At 37.5% G+C, this 22841-nt stretch overlaps 2 protein-coding genes across 3 annotated transcripts; one reads left to right on the top strand and one right to left on the bottom strand.

Annotated features, from left to right (window-relative positions):
* Positions 1-172: 172 nt before the first annotated feature.
* Positions 173-2593, bottom strand: LOC130467466 (uncharacterized). Its single transcript, XM_056835975.1, has 5 exons — positions 2406-2593; positions 2032-2180; positions 1682-1960; positions 1134-1591; positions 173-1049 (listed from the first exon to the last, which is right to left on the bottom strand). The coding sequence occupies exons 1-5, from the start codon at positions 2591-2593 to the stop codon at positions 978-980; spliced, it is 1146 nt and encodes a 381-aa protein (XP_056691953.1). The 3' UTR covers positions 173-977.
* An 8326-nt stretch (positions 2594-10919) lies between these two features.
* LOC110796803 (phospholipase A2-alpha) lies at positions 10920-22841 on the top strand. 2 transcript variants are annotated; one of them, XM_056836891.1, is made up of 4 exons: positions 10920-11224; positions 11745-11787; positions 11906-12041; positions 22219-22358. In XM_056836891.1, the coding sequence occupies exons 1-4, from the start codon at positions 11078-11080 to the stop codon at positions 22220-22222; spliced, it is 330 nt and encodes a 109-aa protein (XP_056692869.1). In that variant the 5' UTR covers positions 10920-11077; the 3' UTR covers positions 22223-22358. The 2 variants fall into 2 exon arrangements, with proteins under 2 accessions (XP_056692869.1, XP_021857580.1); XM_022001888.2 differs by having other exon boundaries at positions 10957-11224; positions 11906-12031; positions 22219-22841.

Genomic DNA, 22841 nt, shown 5'->3' with positions numbered 1-22841 from the left:
ACGTACGACTCAGAACGAGATCGCGAGAGACAACGAACAAACAGCGCAGGTATGATTTTACACATCAGTCGATTCAATACTTATTACTTGCAAAGCATCTACTACACGAAACTAAGGCATCAAAACGCGACGGGATAACCATAAGGAACAAACGACTAAGGAAAAGAAAAACAAACTTATCATACACAACGCGCGACCCCTAAGGCCACGACTTCCGAAATTCAAACACAAAACATTATCCAAACCACCTCGTCGTCGCCATCGACGACGAGTAAAGAAGTTCACAAACAAAACACAAAAACCAACAGAAATTCGAAAACTACAAACTATTACATCCCTTCTTCCTGAGTAGAGGCCACGGCCTCCTGCTCCGACTCTTGCTCCGGGGGCACGACTGGCACCTCCACCGACGCCACGTCCAACGTCTCGTCTTGAGAAGCGACGGCAAAAGCCTCCTCTTCGCACCCAACAGCTAAAACCTCCCCCTCTTGGTCCGGAACAGGCGCACTCACCACCAACAAAGCCGCATCCACCTCTGTCGCCTCAGTACTGGCAGTGTCAGCCGTCTTCGCTAACTCTTCCGGATCCACCACAGGCACCGACAGGTCAGCCATGGTACCGCCATTAGCCAGATAGTCGTCCACCTCCTTCTGACACGGCCAAAGGCTAGTCTCCCCAATCAAGCAGGAGTACATCATCTGCGCCCGCGTCCTCCATATAGCGAGAGCCTCGACGTCCTTCGCCTCCTCCTGCAGGGCGTCGTACAAGCTCCTCAATCCATCTAACTCCTCCGTCGTCGAGGCCAGCTCTTCCTTCACTTTCTCCAGATCTTTAGCCACGTCGGCTAACTGCTTATCCTTACCTTTCAATTGGTCACCCTTGGCCTTAACCACCGCAGCAAGGTCCACGACCTTCTTCTCAGCAGCCTTCCACTTCGCTTCCCACGACGCGGCCGCCTTCTTCGCCGTCGCCGTCAGCTACCTCGCATTCGTCACCTCGTCGCACAGCAACGAACATTGCCTACGTACAGCCAAGGCAGCCTGCGACGCCTGCGCAAAACCAATGCCAAAACAGATTTACACAACACACATCTTTCGCAAACAAAAAAGAAGAAAAAACTAAATAAAACTCACCCGCAGACTAAGTTCAGCGGCGTCCGACGCGACAGGAAGAGGATCCACCTCGTGATATCGTCGGTACGTCGTAGGCAAGATCAAGCGATCAGCGAAAGGCCATATAACCGACGCCTCTTCATCACCCAAGAAGCTTGGGGGCAAAGTGATAACCGTATCCTCGACAGGATCCGTCTCGGCAGGACGCTTCTTGGCCGACGAAGTAGACACCTTACTAACGTCGACAGCAGCAGACGACGCCTTGAACGGCTGTGGAGGCGATGACGAAGCAATCGGATGAAAGCCTTCGGCTCCTATGACGACAGGCGTCTCGGCCGACGAACCTATCGCAGAAAATCGAGGTACGACCGTCGTACCTCGTCCACCAGAAGTCGAGGACGACCTCAATCGCTTCCTTGCGCGCTCCTGAATCTCGCTCTGAGACATCCTTGACACAGGCCTAGACGACAGAGTGTGCTCTACACCCAATACAAAAGATCAAGGTCAAACACTGTCCAAAGCAAAAACAAAAATATATACAAACCCCGAAATAAACAAACGTCAAATACCTGAGTTGTCAGCCATATCGCCTACTTCACCTTCGGCAGACGATGAGTTTGCCACTACCTCTTCAAGCAAATCCAACCTTTTCCGACGACGAGTCAGTTGACCTGATTCCTCGTCTATTTCCTCCTCCTCGGCGACGTCGCCTGACCGGTTCGCCTCCTGCTCGTCTAAAAACTCTCCGTCGCGACTAAAAGACCTATCCTCGACAAAATAACCCAAGAATTTCCGATACTTATCCTCAGAATCAGCGTTCAACTCAGTCAACGACGACGCCTTGACGACTGCAAAACAAAAGCAAGTAAGGCGACGTTCAGTAAAACGACGAGAAACAAAGACAAAACGACACATTTACCTTCCATCGTCCATCCCTCGACCAAAAACCGCCCTTTATCTCCCAGAGAATCTTTGCCTACGAAGACAAAACGACTCTGCCAACCCCTGTCGTTCACACCTAAACCAACACCTAAGTTCGTCTTCCCCTTCTTCGTGACCAAGGTATACCTACAACACTTCTGCAGCGCTAGGTCGTAAGTATACATCAAGTCAGACAGGTCAAACGGCGTACGCCAGTTCGCAGTAACTCCGTGCACCACCGTGAAAACCCGTCATATCTGGGGCATCAACTGAACCGGGGTCAAATGGAAAACCTCGATAAAGGACCTAACTAGAGGAGTGAAAGGAAATTTGAAGCCAATTGTGAACGGATACTCATACATAACCACATACCCCTCTGGACAGTCAAAAGCTTCCTCATCCGAGCCGGGAATCTTCACTTCCGCCGACGGCGGCAAACCAGCAAGTTCAATAAACGCCGCCGGATCCACCACAGTAGAATATATCGGGTTAAGGGACTTAACCCGAGTGGAACCCGACTCCCCCTTTCCTCTCGCTACAACCGACTTAGATCTACCCATCTCACTTACAGAAATCTACAAGAAAATCGAAAAAAGAAAGCAAATTTTACCTGAAATCGAACAAACTCAGTGCGAAAATCGACTTCGCTTTCTCCCTCTTCTCTCTCCTGCTTTCGGATCTAGAATTTTTTTGAAAAAACTTGGTGTGAAGAACTTTATTGCATGTCGCGAATTGGTATTTATTACTCTGGAATTCTGAACGGTTTTATCCCACGAACTGGGCAGTTGAAGACGGTTTTTGCTTTTTAAATTTGAATTGTTTCTTTTGCTTTGTGTGACTCCGCAAATTCACAATTGGGGGCAAACTGTTATCCCACTTTTTGGACTAACGACATAACCGCTCTAACGTTTGATCAAGTCGTGTCAGCCAGGTTCTGTCGTGTCGCAGGTAAACACAGCTCCAGGGAGATACGTCCGACGTAGCATCGTACGACGAGGCGTAAACGACGAAGGACGGGCGACAACGCATAGGCGGCAGAGACGCGTCCTCAAGGAACAAGTTGATAAAGATAAGTTAACCTAAAGCCCATGATAGGCAGCGCCGTCACACTAGCAAGAATGAGTCCAAGACATGCGCGAGAAGCGCGGAGGTGGTTGAAGACTAAAGAGACGTGTGACAAAGATATCCCTATCTTTGTGGGATTCTCTCAACCGACTGGACCGTTGGAAATACCCTATAAAAGCACGAAGATGAGGATAAGCGAAGGACGTTCACTCAAGCATTACAACTCTTAAGCTATCAAGTGTTTTAGCATTCATTGTTATATTTTATTTTCAGCATTGATTCTCAGAGAAAAGCATAAACAATCGTATAGAATACTTAGTGGATTGATAGCCTCATAGCTATCCGCGGTTTTTTACCTTATTCCTGGGTTTTCCGCGTCAACACTCCTCTGTGTCGTGTCTCTTTATTTGTGTTGTTAATTCTTTGCTTAGTTAGTGTTGATCTTAGCCGAAAGTCGCCCCCATACGAATTTTGGCATAAACACCAACCTGGGTCGGATTAATTCATGTTTGATTCAGCCCTATAGGACCTTCTTTTGCAACCGATGTATCTAGTATATACTTTAATGGAAATTGAGTACTATGTTTTAACGTTCATTTTCCTAAATAGTGTTAATAGGAATGAACTTGTATGTAAACTTATACGTAAAATCAATATATATATATATATATATATATATATATATATATATATATATATATATAGGATCCGGTGAGAACCACCCCTTAAGATGAGAACTGAGAACTAATCTCAGTCGTCGATCTAACCAATCCAACGGCCGATGATCTACCCGACCAAACGAAAGTAGTAAGGGTAAATTAGTAATTTTCCGCCTTGAATGACCACTCCCACTCCCCCCAATTTTCAGAATATCTTTCTCTCTCTTCCTTCCCTCCTTCTCTGCGAATTGAACGTTCTCTCTCTCTCTCTCTCAACATCCTCCGCCATTTTCAATCGTTCTCCTCCGTTCTTTATGTCTTATCTGCCAAAATTTGTAGATCCAATTCCTTCACCGTTCTTAAAAATCAGTAATTTGGTAAGTTAATTTTATTTGGCTAATATTGTATGTTTTCTTCAATTAATCTTTTGATTGAATATGCATTTGATTCAATCTTTCGAGTTCATTTTTCTCGAATTTGTGGTTTTCTTTTGATTTTTTGGAATTAGGTTAATTCATTCGCATTCAGTTGATTTCTTTGAATTATTAGTTTTGTTGAATTGAGTTCCTCTGATTCATTCATTCGAATTAGGGTTTTTTTTATGGAATTAGCTAGGTGTTTGCTGATTATGGAAATTTGATGCTGTTGCAATCGTTGTCACTTTCCCTTGACTCATTGTTGATGTAGGCGTGGAATATTAATTGCTTCTAGACTGAGGTATGAGAAAGTAGTGAAACAGATGCCTTTGGTTTCTGGAATTAGCTAGGTGGTTTAGTCGAATTGAGTTGATGCTAGTGGAAGAGATGTTTTTATTGGTTAAGCTGCTTGACAAGGTTATTAGGGTGGTGTTATAGCTTGGTTGGTGAATTCTTTGGGTGGAGTGCTTAATAGCAGCCCTTTTTCTGGATCTAATTGACAAGGTTAGGTCTTGGGTTTCTTTTGGTAAAATCAGTTATTTATCCTGCTCCTCTGAATTGTACATGGCTGAGAGCTTTTGATGTCAGTGTGAACTTAAGTTTTCAGAGTCGTGCCACAAGTATAGCTGCCTAGGCTGTAGAAGATTGTTGTGAGCCTCTTGTGTTCGTGGAAGTGGTGCTCGTATTGTTGTTGCTACATTTAGTGGTAACAAAACTGATGATCACTTGGAGAAAGTTGTTAAGACTTGCAAATTTTTCTCTAAACCTTCTAAGAGGCTTACTTAGGAAATTTATCCCTCTGAATCTCCACGGGCAAGCCCGGAGCCACTATCACCGGGTTGACTGGCTAGCCAGGTTCGGCCCTGGGCTTGTGATCTTTTGCTGTCTTGGTAGTCACCATGTCTTAGACGCAGCCCAACTGCAGGAGCTGGCCCTGGGACTTGAAATGACAGGACAACCCTTCTTGATGGCCTTAAAGCCTTCTGTGGGTTGTGCCACCTTGGAGGAGCTGCTGCCAAAAGGGTATAATCATCTGGTTGGCGGGAGAAGAGTGGCTCACGGTGGGTGGGTGCAGCATCAGAAGATATTGGCACACCCATCGTTAGGATGCTTTGTGACCCATTGTGGGTCTTCTTCAATGTGGTAGGGGTTAGTGAGTGAAATTCAGCTAGTACTACATTTTCTCCTTTGCTGAGCTTGACGAGCCAACAAAAAATTGATTCATCCCAACTTCTAACTCGGTTTTGCAGATTTGCAGCAGCTTCTTGTCGACGGAATCTAGTGCTTGTTCACACTTTTACAATCGAAGCCTCTACTTTTGAACTGTTTCGATTTACTTTTTTTGGTATTTTCTTTACTTTTATTTATTCTATTTAAAAACATTAGCCTACTAGCTCAATTGGTAGAGCATTGTGCAATTGCACAAAATATGTGGGTTCGAATCCCACGTAGGTTCGTCTTTGCTCTTTTTTTTTACTTTGCATGTTGGTGCAGACCAGCAGCACCAATAGAAAAACATTGTGCAGATCAACGTTGAACATAACGGACATCCGCACCAACTGAACAGCAAAACAACGTTGAACATTTCAGAGCTGTGTAAACAACCTCACCATCCACCTCTGCAGCCGCAGTGCAAACAACCTCACAATCCACCTCTGCAGCCCAAGCTTAGAACAGACACAAAAAATATCAGCAAAAACAAAAGCTTCACAGAAGAAGAACTGCAGCAGCACAACAACACAGAATAACATAGAACACTTTCTATTTCTTGATGGTTCTTTACTTTTGAACCAAATTTATTTACTTTTACGAGTTATTTATCTACTTCTAAATTGTAAAGGAAAATCATGTAAAATTATAGCACAACAAAGAGATTAATTATATTTTTATTTTTATTTCAATTGATGATAATGAAATAGAGAACAATTTTAATTTACTTTTGAATCGATTCTATTTACCTTTACGATAGTTCTTTTTGGGTATGCGGACTCGGCTTTGCAAGCTTAGGAAATTGCGTGTCTTAAAGGCCTGAAATGAGCTGCTAACAGGAACATAGCTTCACTTAGGGTTCTCTCGGACTCGTACATGCTGGTGGAGATGCTAAGGGATGCAGTTAGACGATCCAGAAGATTCACTCAAATTGGGCAAGGTTTAGGATACTGCAGCATAACCAAAGTTGAAAGGGCTCCAGTGCAGCGGGCTCAGCGGGCTCACTCTCTCACTATTACAGCTTCTGCTACTCTTGTTTCTTTTTCTAATTCGTTGCAGTTTCTTGTTCTTTAAGCTAAAAAAACTCCAGTTTCTTTTATAATTTGTTTAAGTGTTTTTCTTATTTACTTTTCAGCATGTTTATTTACTTTTGGGTTTTTATTTACTTTTCAGTAACCTATGTAGGATTTGAACCTACATCCATGTGCAATGACACATTGCTCTACCATTTGAGCTAATAGGTTTTCTTTTTGAAAAAAAGTTAAGAAAAAATTACGATTGAACTTCCATTATTATTAACTTTACTTTTAGAGCGATTTAGTTTACTTTTGCACACTTCTTATTTACTTAGACATTAGAATCTAATTGACTTACTTAAAATCCTAATTTGAGCATCATCACAATTTTAATCAATGTATTCAAGTATCAGGTTTTAATGGTGGATTTCTTCTTGCTAGTTGATACTTAATTGTCTGCATAACAGTTTTAAAAGCCAAGTTTTACATACAGATTGATCTTGATATTTAGTTTACTTTAACAGAGCTTAACCTTACAATAACACAGTTTTAGTTAGCTTTAACGAATTTACTTCTGGTCTTAATTTATTTACTTTTGCCAAACTTTCATCTACTTTTAAAATAAGAGAAAAGAGTATTTGATGCGTGACTCTAGAAAAACTCGAAAGCAGACCAACAACAAAGCAAAGAAAAACCATGCTACAAAACAGTCCCTAGCAGACCAAATATACACCCAGCACTTCAGCAGGCAAAAACTAAACATTGGACTTCATTTGGGAATTCGGATGCAGGGAGTGTAACAAATACCAAAAGAAACAATCCTTGACACAAATCAACCAGAAAGTTTAGAATTAAAAATCTCAAATCAGAAAACAGAATTGAAAAAATTAAAACCACTGTTGCAGAGAATCCGATATTAAATCCACCCCGCTCTCATCAATCTTGATCGAACAATATCATCTAAGCAGCACAACAGGTAGTTTTGGAAAAGAAAAATCGATGACAGAACTTATTATTCATTTGCATTCATCTCCCATTTCCCCTCCTATGTCCTTAGTTCTATTTACACGCTTCCATTCCAACAGAAATAAATGTCCAACAGAAGCAGAACTGCAGCAGCACAACAACGCAGAACAACACATAAATTTACCCTGACATCAATACTGCAAAACAAAATAGCAAGCGACGACAGCTCTATAGCCATTGCAGACCAATATCACACTGCGCACCACCCCCCTAGTCAACTAAGGTAAAACTAACAGTTAGTGAAATCATCATCACAAAGTCAACCTTCGTTAACTTGCTTCACCTGACTCACAATAACCACCAACCAAAACCTGATCAAATAATAGCAGACCTAGTGGCACCATAATCAGTAGCTATCAACAACATGTGATTCTTCGACAAAACATCCAACCATTACTTACTTTTAAGTTTAATTAATATACTTTTACTGATTTTTTATTTACTTACAAGTCTAACTAATTTACTTTTGAAAGTTCGATAAGGCCAAAAATTAAGAAAAACACAATTGCAACAGAGTAGAACGACCAAAACTGACCAACAGACATAATTTTGGCTTAAACTTGGCAAAACAACTTAAAGCATGGAATCAAAGACCAAAACAACAACACAAGAACAATTTCGTTTACTTTTAGCGATATTAAGTTTACTTTAGCACAATTTTCATTTACTTCAACGCATTTTAAAGCTATTTGTTCACTTCTATCAAGAATTAAAATTGACCAAAAATGCAATCAGGTTATTGTATTAGAATTCAGAACAAGAAGAAGCTGCTGCTCTAACCCAATTGAAAAAACGAACTGGCTACACACCAAACCACATACAGCACACTTGAGTTGTGCCTAAAATTTGAATTCACAAATTCGTTTTGAAAGAAGTTAAAGAAATTAAAAAACCGATTGTGACTGATTCACAACTCTTACCATTATCTACTGTAACTTCGCAACATTTTAAATTCAAGCCAACATCAACGAATTCTGGTACTTCAGGGAATAACAACCGTGTTGAGATCAATTTGCAGATTCAAATGATACCTGATTTTGAGCATGAATTTTCAAATTCGAGTAAAGAACTAAGTGCCGCAAAACAAATTTGAAGCAATATTTTGTTTACTTTCAGATCATTTATATTTACTTTTTTCAGTTTTTGCTTTACTTTTGAGTTAGATAATCACTACGTGCAACAAAATTATAATGGAACAACTCCCACCAACTGAACAACACCAATAAATTTTCTCTACAACAGCTTCTAAAGCACCTAATTCCAGTTTTACACAAATTTTCTCTAAAACAGTTTCTAAATCAGCTAATTACAGAACCAAAACTGACTATCAACTCACAATCAAATTCAAAAGTAAACAAAACATTGTTCAAAACTACACTTAATATACTGAGAAGTAAACAAAATATCTTCAAAATTAATCAAAAGTTAGGTTAAATTACCTTAGAAGTTCAGTCGCCGGAAAAATCGAAGCTCCGGCACCAGAAAATGCAATGTTCAAGCTGCAAATTCATCAAAATAGTAGGATTAACATGTTGTGGTGTAATTTGGAGAGACTCGAGCAAAAACCGCAGAAATTCAAGCAAAACCGCAGAAACTCGAGCAAAAATCGCAGAATTTCGAGCAAAAATCAAGCAATTTCGATAATAAAAAGGAAAAAAATCGAAAGAATTAAGTAAAAGTACCTCAAAATCTTTGTAATCTTCGCGAAATTAAGATACAATTGGCGGTTTTTGAAGTAGTCCAAGCAAATCAGCTGAGGAGAGAGACAATCGCGTTTGAATTTGAGTGAGGAGAGAGAAATGAACGTGAGTGAGTGAGTGTTGTAGAGAGAGAAAATGTCAGCTCAGTGACTCAGTCAGGAGATTGAAAAGAACCATACGATCTCAGCCGCTCGTTTCACCCAAATCTAACGGTTCGCAGAGGTTCTCATTATAAGGTGGTTCTCATCTTAAGGGAGGTTCTCACCAGAACCTGGTCATATATATATATATATATATATATATATATATATATATATATATATATATATATATATATATATATATATATATATTCCTCTGGTAATGTTAGTTCACTTAAATTATCTATTTTTTCTTCATAAATTTTCATTATCATTTGGAGGGTGGTATTAAATGGGAATGCAAATTTATAAATATATAAAAATACCAAGTTTGAGATAAGGTTTCGATCACTAACATATACATTATGATGCTATTTACTTATCAAATACGAAGTAACGTTTAGATTTATTTTCATTCTCATAATTAATTACTGTCCTAAGAATAATTGAAGAGAGTTAGATTAATAACTTAACTTGATCGATGCTGCCAAGTTGCCAATGTCGGTGAATGGGGAAGGGGATAGCTCTCTTCAATTTATTACGTTTAGATTTATTCTCATTCTTATAATTTACACCGATCTGTACACGGAATCACGGCCCAGGAGGCCGGGTACATGATGTGATCAATGTTGAACATTCAACAAGCACAACTTTTGCATGCCTTTCATTACCTAATCTTCCTTTCAAATGACTTTGTTTGGTAAATTAATTTTCATTGTCTTTTTCTTAGAGTTGTGGTATATCTAGGGTTCTATTATGTTTAGGAAATTAGAGTTGTGTTAGTTTAGGAATCTAATAGAGTCCTAAATAACCAACAAATAGGTACACTCCTTGTCCGATTGAAACTTGCGCACCACATCAACGATTAGTCACACTAGCGCATATACACTCCTGCACACGCGATTGAAAGTACACTCTTGCACGCGCAAAAAGAACCAACTCTAACAGCAGCAATACCAATATATCTAGTTTCCTCTCCACTTTATATTTAATGTCAACCAAAACATGAATAATTGACACCCACTATATACCTTCAAAGCACGGGCACGTCAATGAGCAAAGTAAACACCATCAACAAAAATTAACCGATCACCCCTTTATTAGATTCTAGATCACGCATAATAATATCGGGGAAAAAAAATATATTAGAGAGTTAACAGATCCAGCCGGTGGGTTTTTAACTCATACCCACAGACATGACTTTCCCTACCAACCTCCTTCTATATGCTTCAGATTTTTACACCCACGAGTTGTACAGCCCATTGACGCTTTTTTTAAATGTCAAGGGCGAACTATTTTGTTCAGCATATTACAATTCTTACAATATATATACCGTTTGACAAATTTGTAAACTCTGATCAAATCATATACTACACAACTCGCCTCGATTTTACCCAGTTAATCATAACATATCTGTTATTGAACATGGTCTAACAATTAAGTAAAAAAAAATTTGTCGGGACAATTAAGTAACCTTAAGATGGCATGATTATTGAAATGGTAACATGCTTATATATTACTTGTACCAACCATATTTGGTGGATCATGCATGTTTCAACTTCTCGCGCCTAACCGGCCATAACATGATATGCATTAATAACCACAACAATGTTGTTGATAGTCATGATAGAGAACGTACACACACAAATAGTCCCTTTCTTCTTATTTAATATTTAATTTAATTTATAATATAGTGTTCAAGTACAATAATTAATTAACCTAGCTGTTTTTTGCTGGTTCAAATTTAAAGCTTCTTCAACTTCCACAATTTTCTTTCTTCCATTTTTATTTTTCTTCAAATAAACTTGAAAATATGGTTTTCTACATGAAAATATGTCTTTTAGCACTAACATATTTTCTTGTTATGTCTATAAACTTTGATGGGATCTTTGTCAATGCCCTCAATATTGGTGTTGATCATTTTTATGATACAAGTCATTTCATTGATCTCCCATTTGTGGTAAGTTTCACTCTCTCCTTTCTCCTCCACCACTATGTGTCGACTTCCTTTTAAAAACGTGTTGATCTTTGTTTGTTTTTGGCAGCATCGATCAATGTTAAGTTATTAATTTTTGGTTAATGTCTAGTGTTTTTATTTTAATTTCTTAGATTTAGTTCGTATGGTTGTCTATATCCTTTTTCATATTTCCTCCGTTTCGGAAAATATCGTACCATTTGTTTTTTACACTATTCACACTACGACTTTGGCTATTTTTTGTGATTCGTACATAGGGTAATTTTAGTCATGTGGAGTCATATTAGATTCGTATCGGTATATATTTCTAAATATTAATTTTTTATAACTTTTACTTGCACACGATTTGAGATATTAAGAGTCATTGTGCGATATTTACGGAACGAGGAAATATAAAAGTTGTTGAGTGGGTAAAAAAAAGTTAGAGGCCGACTTGAAAAATGAAATAAAAGTGGATAATAGTCAGATTCTAACATGTGTTTATTGGTTAATTTTGTCATTGCAGAGTAGGAAATGCAGTAGGAAATGTGAATCTGAATTTTGTGAAGGTAAATACTCATTTTTTTGTTTCAATTTTTTTTATATTTTCTTTTTTAGAAATAATTGTCGCATTATCTAACCCGTCGAATAAGTAACTAATCAATTTCATGATTTAAACTTTTACAGCGCCTCCGTTTTTGAGGTATGGCAAATATTGTGGACTTCTGTACAGTGGATGTCCAAATGAGCAGCCGTGTGATGGGCTTGATTTTTGTTGTATGGAGCATGACAATTGTATCTCAAGGAAACATAGTAAGTCCAAGTATATTAACATTTTTATGATTATAAGTATATTTTGAGAGTCTAATTCATCCAATATGTAATACTCGTCATTCGTATTTGTGTGCCTTTGGATTATTCAGATTTTCGGGAGTCTCCGTCTCTCAAATTAGTACGGAGTATTTAATATACGAAGTAATAAGATAAACACCGATTCTTAAATGGACTTGGTATACACTAAATTTATTGTGGACCATGTCTTAAAATAAAGTCTAACAACTTATGCCTAATTTATTTTGGCATTTTATTAAGATTATTATGGAAAAAAATATCAAATCAAATTACTGTCGTTGATACATGTTATGTTTGAATAATGTGATTTTAAGTCACACTTCGCTTTTAAAAACATAGGGTTACTATGCTCCAAAAAATGGTTACTGTGTCTAAGAATTTTGGTGTTTAATTTATTATAGTTACTATATGAACAATAAAGGTCACTATGAGTGTAAAAAAGGTGCTACAGAAAACTATTGATTTTGAGTCCACACTAATTTTATGCAAAAATAATCTCAAACACAAAGTATGAAATAGAGTTTAATAGGGTGTTTGTATAGTTTAGATTACGCATAATGAGGGACCTCAAAGATTTAGGCCCATGGGCCATGGTCCTTGTGTGGTTTAAACTCCATAGGTTAATGCCTATGTAATTATATTATTATATTGGATTTAATCGTAAATTATTAAATTGGTATGATATTTATATCGTTGTCGGTCTAATGATGTCTCATATAGTGGAACACGTACTGAATGTACAAAAGTCAGTGCTTCTCCCGGACATCTATACTAATATATTAAAGTGTATTGTTATTCGACGCCCGCGTATGCTAAAATCGCCCACATTTTTTACGTGAAAATACACTTTTACACTTATAATTATTTGTTACCTCTCCTTCCCTTTTTACCCATCTTTCATATCCCCCCCTTCGGCAGCCTATTCTCCCTCCCCTCGGCAACCATAACTTCCGACAACATTTTTTTTTAAACGCTACATGTTCATAAATTTATTAAAATTTATTAATAATAAATAGAAATTATTATATAAAACAATAACTAAATAAAATAAAATTTCAAATAAAACCAACAATTAAACAATAATAATACGGATTTTTCATGAAATTCACCAAATGCCCCTCAACTTTCAGAAATTCACCAAATGCCCCTCACCTTTAGTATAATACTCAAACTACCCTTACTAATGACACGCCGTTAGTCCGCCGTTAGCATACTTTTCTAATTTACCAAATGCCCCTACAATGTAACTTATTTCACCAAATACCCCTATTTTAAAATATAATTCACCAAATGCCCAAACGTAAAAATTACCTTTTTAAAGCCCAACGGCTAGTTTTTGGGCATGTGTATGTCGACCGAAAAGATGGAACAGTCCTTGTCGGCTGGTGTTACGGGGGAGGAAATTGATGAAGCAGGTTCTCCGTGCTAATTTGTTGGTGGCGTTTCTGGGTTTTCTCCGGGTAACAATTGTCCATTGGTTGGGGTTGGGTTCTCTCTCTCCATTTTTTTTAAGACAAGTGAGAGTCTTTTTATTATTAGATGCGAATACAACATTAGTTTACACCATAACCGAGCTTAATCATAGTTTGGGGAAGTTGCTGTCAAAAATCTGTAGCTCTAAGACTAGACATCGAAAGACACTACTGTCAAGATGACACCAAACACCAACTTGCTGAAAGAGTTGTCATAGTGAAGCTGTGTTTCTTCGACAATGGCTTGATTATCCAGTTGTTGCGGATTAATAAACCTATTTGTTCACTGGCCTAGTTCTTCCAAAGACAAGAGCTTACCCTTGTTGTTGTTAAAATGAACAACTGTCTTAAAGCGTTGAACAGAGATTATGGGATTCAATGCAGGAATGCTTTTGATTTGGGTGAATTGGTTGTAACTGTTAAACAGGATAAAAAACAGACCAATGAAAAGTTCAAAACATTTGGATTGCAATATTTGACGAATCTATTTACACCGGGTAAAGAATTGTTTTTTTACGTGCTTAAAGGTCCTGCAGCACCTCTAGGAAGTTGGGGTGCTACTATGTTGTCTTTACAACAAATTGAAGCAGCTACTCGTGATGCTTACTTGTGCTGCCTTGTTGCGTATTTCTCTTGTTAATTACTCCATATTTGGGAACTAAACTGCTTCCTCATGAAATTGTAATCAATCTAGCATTTCTGCTGCTAATAGTTTCAGATGTGTCAGAAATAAAGTGTACTAAAAATATCAGCAATAGATTAAGCATATTCAACACACAAAAAAACATCATTTATCAAACTAGATTAAGCATATTCACCATTCAAAAACATCATAATTATCATATTCACCATTCAAAAATAACTTCATATAGTGACAGATATACTGAAACAATATGTAGTATGGATCAAAAACATCACAATTAAGCATATTCGCCATTGTTGCTTGGATCACACTTGTAGTATACCCTTTGTGGATTGAGTGTTGTATCGGAGCTACGAATGACAAATTTCCTCCCACGATAACAGATTTTATTTGGGACTCTAACATATGTGGACTCATTATGTGTGGATGATGATTTTGAATGATAACTCATGACACAAAATGAGATGAAACTACAACAAAACAATTTGGTGACTAAATAAACACTCAGAACAGGGTTATTTATACTAAAACAATAAGCTACGACTATTTTTCAATCCCAAAAAACTAGTCGTTGGGCTTTAAAAAGGTAATTTTACATTTGGGCATTTGGTGAATTATATTTTTAAATAGGGGTATTTGGTGAAATAAGTTACATTGTAGGGGCATTTGGTGAATTAGAAAAGTAGGCTAACGGCGGAGTAACGGCGCGTCATTAGTAAGGGTAGTTTGGGTATTATATTAAAGGTGAGGTGCATTTGGTGAATTTCTGAAAGTTGGGGGGCATTTGGTGAATTTCGTGAAAATTGAGGGGTATTTCATGAAAAATCCGATAATAATAACATAAATAAAACAATAATTAAACAATATATAAAATAATAATTAAAACTAATAACAGGAAATATAAGGAAAAAGGGAAAATAAATAAATCAAACTCTGTTTCTACTTCAAATATGCAATCCCACGCACAGTCATTGCAGGAGAGTCAGGGCATCCGCGCACGGGTTGTGCGCCGGTGACATGGAGGTCGCGCACAAGATCTGCGCGGCCTTCATGTCGCCGGCGCATAACCTGTGCGCGGCTGCCGTGACTTCCCCCGCAAAATCCGTGCGCAACCTTGGAAAATTATAAAAAAAAAAAAAGCAAATTCAAATCTTCGGCGGCCGCGACGACACTAATGGAGGAGGAGGCGGCGGCGACATCAATTGGAGCCATTACATGCTTCCTCTCTCTTCCTCCATTTCGAGGCTTCCCTCCCCTTGCCCTTCTTTTCCGGCGACTATAGCTATTTTGCCGACTGATGAGATAAAACAAAGAGAGCTTCTGCTTGAAAGAGGAACAAGAGCAATGAGGGCGCGCAAGAAATGTAACGCGGGTGGTTGGAGTTGGATATTCGCCGGAATTTTGTATTGTGTAGGTGGTCGGAATATTGGCCGGCAGTTATGGGAATGGCCGAAGGGGTGAGTAGAGGCGAGGAGGGGTGAATTTATTTTCAAGGGTAAATCCGTACTTTTATAAAATAAATACGGGCGTTTTTAACTAATGCGGGCGTCATTTAAAAATCCCCTATATTAAAAGGCGTTTGTGAAAACGTATATGAGTCACGTAGACTCCCTCCGTATTACGCCATGTCACCACTAATAAGCATCATGATATGTTATTGACAACCATAATAAGCATTGACAACCAAAAAAGCATGTAGCAAGGATCGAACATCAAACCTCATGGATTAAAAGTTTCACTTACTACCATCTTAACTAGCTACAATGTTTGTCATATTTTCACATATAAATGTAAAATACAATCTTTTAAAATTGGGCACATTTTTAGAAAACGTAAACCCGACTAAAAGTAAAACTCGGAGCAACGCCCGGGCCACACACTACTTTATCCTCTAAAACTGGGTATTGTGGCCACCTTGGTACTTTGTTGACAACCGGTTTCAAATTCACATACTCCATAGTTTAGATTTACGGATATTTCATGAAATACCCCTGAGTTTTGAAGTAATTCACCAAATGCACACCAAGTTCCAATAATTCACCAAATACCCCTGACAATTGACTTAATACCCCCAAATACCCTTTATGGCCTGTTTGAAAACTTAGATTTCATTTGAAATGATGGATTTGGCCCAATTCACTTGTTTGGAAACATTTGGAATATGGATTTAGATTTGGGTCAAATCCAACCCTTAAAAAAGTAAGTCTATTTTTTAGAATTTGAAATACCAGCTTAAAGGTTATCATTTCAAATTCACGTGATAACCCTCACTGCTCTCACATCTCTCTCCTCCTTGCCCATATTTCATAAAACCATTTTCTCTCTCCTCTCCCAAACCCACCACCCCCTCAACCACCGCTCCTCCACCGGTCTTTCTTCTATTGCGATCAACCACCGTTCCTCCACCGCTCTTTCTTCTCTTGCGATCTTCCACCGCTCTTTCTTCTCTCGCAATCAACCACCGCTTCACAACGACTCGCTCCACCACCGCCTTGACGACGACCACCTCCATTAACGCCCCATCCACCTTCGTAAGAGGCCGCCTCTAATCTCACGACCGCCGGCATAGTCTCTGCCATATCTTCTATTAATTTCTCCATCTTTCTCTCTCTTGTTCTTCAAATGATAGTTCATCCATGGTTGTAATTGGAATTCAGGTTCAGCCCCTTGACAATTGCATGAATTTTGTCAATTGTTGGGCTAAATGAATCAAGAAAGAAATCTTGCTTTTCTAGGTTTATGTATCAATAATCATCAAAATCAAGCAAATCAATGTGTATGTTGAAGCAAGGGAAAACAAATTGGAGATGCATCAGTACAAATTAATTGAATTTTTTTGTTGGTTCTTTTTTTTGTTGTTAATTGGATTATACAGGAAATAAGCGGTTCAGGTATTCAAAACTCCGTATGAGATTGGAATCCCATAATTTGAAATGATAAATTTGAAATTCTTGTTTTTCCTAAACATAATATTTGGAATTGAATTTCAGTATTTGAATTACAGATTTAAAATGACTCGTTTCAAATGAAATGATTGTATCCAAACACTACCTTACTGATAACGGTCCGTTAGTCCGCCGTTAGCCTAGTTTCATAATTCACCAAATGCCCCCTTTTTAAAAATTTATTTCACCAAATACCCCTATTATTAAACTTATTTCACCAAATGCCCCAACCTCAAAAATAGTTATTCTGATGTTCCAACGGCTAGTTTTTTCGTTTGAAAATTAGTCGTTGCTTATTGTTTGCTTATGCCTTCTTGATCCACTAAAGTCGTGATAATATCTAAAGGCTAATTTTGAAAAAACGTAGTACGAAGAGAAAATAATAATGTTGATTGTGTGTTCCACTCAATACAAAGCTACACAATTTATAGGTATCAAAATAACAAACTAAGCCTTATAATAAGGGAGAAAGATACTTATGAAATAAATCCAAGCAACAAAGAAAATAAATGTTCTGATTAACGAGTGGGATATCTTGAAATGAAAATTTGTACATTAAACCCAAGGCATAATCCAAAGAGAAGCTAGTAGGAAACTTATTCCTGATTTACAGCTACGATGCCAATTATGAGCTTTGGATCTATTGATGTCACAAGGAAATTTGATAAGCATCGACTCATCGTACACAAATTCAACTCCACTGCTTCAACCCAGGGACGGGAAACACTTGAGGAGAATCTTAAAACCTGTTTCGAGCTCCTGTTCTAATATGGTCAGTGGAGGAACCAATCTCACTATTTTCCTTTTCCAGCAGTTAATATTAACAATTTAACATTCCTGAATTTCGACAAGAATCAACTAGCGGACCAACTTGTACATCCAACTCTATACCAATAATAAGACCCTGCCCTCAGACTTCTTTCACATGTTGTTTGCCTCCAAATTTCTTTGCTAAGAGTTCTCTGAAGTCTTGACCTTTCTTTGCTAAAAGTACTTGCTTGCTCTCCTGAGTCCTAAGTTCTGCCTGTCCATCCTAAACCATGACATAAAAAGGATTAGTCTTTCCTCATTCCAAAATCAAAGTAAGATGCCTTGTATTTACATTACAGTATCAACTTTTTCTTCATTTGCTTCAAGTCCTATTGCATCTTACTGTTTCCCCTATTTTCAGTACTTTCTCCTTCGTCTAAGCTTCCCCTGTATTGTTCTTCATGCTGCTGCCCCCTGTTTTGTTGCTCAACTACTCCCTTGCACCATCTCAGATTGTTGCAGATCACACTTGTGGTACAACCTTTGTGGATTGAGTGTTGTATCGGAGTTTCAGATGACAAATTCCCTATCACAATAGAAAAATTGGTTAGGTACTCTAATATATGTGGACTCATTGTGTGTGGATGATGATTTTGAAACAAAACTCATGACACAAATCTAATGCAATTAGGAAAGCAAAGAAAAACAACATCTAAATTACAAGAAACATTCAGAAAGTGGGTTTTTATAGCCAAGCAAGACCAACAGCTACTTTTCAAACGAAAAAAACTAGCCGTTGGAACATCAGAATAACTATTTTTAAGTTTGGAGCATTTGGTGAAATAAGTTTAATAATAGGGTATTTGGTGAATTATGAAACTAGGCTAACGGCGGACTAACGGACTGTTAAAAGTAAGGGTATTTTGGGCATTAAGTCAATTGTCAGGGGTATTTGGTGAATTATTAGAACTTGATGGACATTTGGTGAATTACTTCAAAACTCGGGGGTATTTCATGAAATATCCGTTAGATTCACTACAACATATAAGATCAAAGAGGGCGAAAAATATCACCCTCTTTGATGTAAATCTCGCCCTTTTAGGCTACCAGGGCGATTTTTAAATCGCCCTCCCATCGCCCTGTTAGGCTCGTTGTATTAGCTTAGTAGGACAAGCAATATTGATCGCCCTCTTTGATTTCAATCAAACAGGGCAATATTTTTCGCCCTACTTGATTGAAATCAGAGAGGGCAACTTTTTTTCGCCCTCTTTGATTATTTCAAAGAAGGCACTTTCTTTTTTCGCCCTTCTTGATTGGAATGTAGAAAGGCAACCTCTTTTGCCCTGTTTGATTGAATCAAGGAAAACCATTTCTTTTTTGCGCCCTCCTTGTTCTATTTTGCTTTTTTATTTCTATTTTTAAAAAAATGTTAGCCAACCCATCAAATAAATTAACCTACATGGGATTCGAACCAACATCTTTGCGCATTTGCACAATGCTCTCCCATTTGAGCTAATAGGTTAATGTTACTTATCAATCATAGGAATAATTAGTCAATGCAATCATCCCAATGGAGCAATGTTTATATAAAGGTGGATATTTTTGACTTTCAGGATAGTAAGTTGAGATAGTCCTACTAAAATTGATGAACAAACAAAATTGACATAATGTAATAAAAGAAGGGAGGTCTCTTGAAGATACTAATTAAAAGCCCAGCAAACAAATCTGCAAATTTGCAGAAGTTAAAACATGGAACTGTAAATTGGTAATAAAAACATAATAATAAGGCACCTCGTATCATAACAACAAAGTGGCTCCATGATATCTGGCATACAGAGGGGTGTTAGCATTTCGTCTTTCACCAAAGTGGTTGAATGATTTGTTCTGAAATGACAAAAGATACAACGTTTCATACCATAATAGACAGATACAACCAATTAAACCATATTAGTATTGCATAAATATATGAAGGCAGGAGGCAGTTAGGACAAGGTAATTAGTTAATTACTTCTCGTTCAAATCACTCTTTTCCAAAGATTCTGTCTTTTTTTCTGACTTCTGTAGGCTTGTGTACCTGGTTCTCCATCAGCATTGGCCGGGGGAGCACTTGGAGTACCCAAGTCTCCAACATCATAGTATCTGCTATGATTAATGGGTGTATCCTACAATGAGCAAAACTATCAGAAAAATCAAAACTTGTGTCTTCTAAAGCTGCACATATCTTCACATTTTCATCTGCAATACCATCTTAAAGGGAAATTTTCACTCTGACCTGTGAACTAAGTGGGTTAACATTATTAAGAGGGTGACTGCAACTATCTGGAGCCATATCGCGCTCACATTGTTTGTCAAACACCACATCATTGAATCTCTTGGTACGATCCGGCAATTTAACTGTAAGATCAATCTTAGGCAACCCTCTATTTATTCTATAACATGTAATAGTGCGTTGAGGTCACTCATGTTAAACTTGTGACTGTAAATTAGAGAAATGAAAACAAACATTACTAACACTCAAAAATTTTATTTTCGAGTCAGGCAGTCAGCATCATCATTGAAAACTTCACGAGTTTATATAACCAATAGGAAGAAGTATCCTGATTAAAGACAGATCCAATAGCTCTGTGTACGAATTCTTCTTTCACTAAAATAGAGTAACCTGAGATGATAAACATATGAACTAGTAATTCAAATGCCAGCAAAAAGAACGCAAAGAAGAAGTTGAGCAAATATATACCAGACAACTTCGAACATGAGCAAATATGTAAACCTAATTACAGAGTAAAATACTTGTGCGCATGATTGTCATGATTCTAGGCATTTAATTAAGGATGAAGCTACGTAATCTACTTGTACTGTTTTACGGTAAGACGGAAAATGTGTAGAATGATAGATATTTTAAGAACCCATGACTCTTGAGACTTAAGAGCCTAAAGGATGAAAAACGAAATTTGCCTGATTTTAATTAATGGAGGCTAAACCATACTTCACAGAAAAGCAGCCAATTGCAGGAAAACCTCTCAAACATGAACTCAAAAATGATTTTCAGACAAAAGAAAACTTCAATCCAATTGATTTTAACAGAAGCATAATTACAAAATCGGGAGTAGAGAGGAAAAAATACCGATTCTAGCAAACTGGAGGTCCGGATGAAGAACTCGTCAAATCGTCTTCAATCATATTGGCGAAATTTGAGAAATTCGTTCAAATCTCCAACCAATTTAAACTTATCGCCAAGCAATACTATCAAATCTGCAACAAATTCGAACTAATCTGCAGGCGATTCAATCAAATATGCAAGCACTTCAAACTAAATCGAATTTCTAGAATAATTAACCTAACATAGCAAATTTTAGATTCGGAGTCAAATTAAGCAATAAAACGACGACAAAATTACAATTCGGAGTAAAATTCATGAAATTTGAGCCAAGAATTTTGCTAAAGATAATCGATTGATAATAGTTGCTTTGAACATAATTAATTTTACGGAAAAAGAAAGAGATTCGTACCATCAGAGAGGAATTTAGAACACATTGATCTCCAGGGTTCCAAGAAATTGACAGAAGACCAAAAATTTCTAACCGATTGAATCAGGTGTTAATTAGAAGAAAATGGGGAACTCAAATTAATTTGTATAAAAATCTAAAGACAGGGGTAGGAGAAGAATGAAAGAGGAAATTAGAAAACACCAGTGCCATCTGTTTCTTATTTCCTTCTACACGAATACGGCGATGAGGAAATGCGCCCTCCATGTTATTTTCAAAGAAGGCAACTCCATATTATCGCCCTGTTTGTTACTCCGTACTTAAAAAGAAGGCGATTTCTGGGTTTCGCCCTCTTTGTTAATTTCAAAGAAGGCGCTCCATACTCTCGCCCTCATTTTTATTGCCAAGGAAGGCAATTTACTGTTGTCGTATTTGGTCAGTTCTACTAGGGCAAGTTCATTATCGCCTTCCTTTTGTAAGAAAAATCGCCTTCCTTGATCCTAATTCTTGTAGTGATTTATGTTGAACTTGTACTACGTACTACGTATATTTTAATTAAGTTGCTTACCTTTGAGATTTTCCTAAAGTTTTTTCATATATAATGAATATTTTATAATCATCCAATTAACTTGCTAGGTCATAAGATGGTGATCAAATTAACTAAGAATGATGAATTAAATGATATACTGATTATATAAATAAAAATGTACGTGTTGTTCAATCCGTACGTGTTTTTATCCTTGTATTTATTTTTACAATTTGAGATCGAATTAATTAATAATATTATTGTCCGTTCTCTTTAATCTTCTAAATTGAATTGACCGTTCTATATCTTGTGTTACTTACTGTGCAGATGACTATCTAAGCCAAGAGTGCAACAGAAACTTGTTAGAGTGCATGGATAGATTTGCGAAGACAGGAGGCCAAAGTTTCAAAGGCAGCAAATGTAATGCAAAGAAGGTCATCAAAGTCATTAAAGTCGTCATAGAACCTGCTTTGGCTGCTGGCAAGGCTCTTCATAGACCTTAATTTAACCCTACTTTAATTAATTAGGGCAAAATCATCTAAAATAATGAATTAGATTTTGGATTGTTTTTTTACTATGGATCGACACGGACATATTGCAGTTGATAGGGGTTCGGTCGACTTTGTGACCTCCAAGTCTCAAGGTGAGTTCCCACACAAACTCGACCAACTTGTACGTGTTGATAAAAAAATGATCAATAGCTATTTCGGTGATAGTCTTAATTTGTCATTGTCGGGTATGTAGAAAAATACAACTATGTGCTATCGAATTCGAAATCCCTTATCCTACAATTTGTGTACCACTTGTGTTGTAACTCATTAAAATTAAATTAATATAAACCAATAAAAAACAATGACATACAAGTGGTACATAAATGATAGGATTGGAGATCAGACTCGTGTTATCAAAAGTAGAAATTGAACAAACTTTGGTGTTTTCGTTGTAGTCCA

The sequence above is a fragment of the Spinacia oleracea genome, chromosome 2, assembly GCF_020520425.1.
Source record: "Spinacia oleracea cultivar Varoflay chromosome 2, BTI_SOV_V1, whole genome shotgun sequence".
Taxonomy (NCBI): Eukaryota; Viridiplantae; Streptophyta; class Magnoliopsida; order Caryophyllales; family Amaranthaceae; genus Spinacia; species Spinacia oleracea.
Note: the sequence above shows the minus strand (reverse complement) of the source record. Positions and strands in the feature narration are given on the sequence as shown.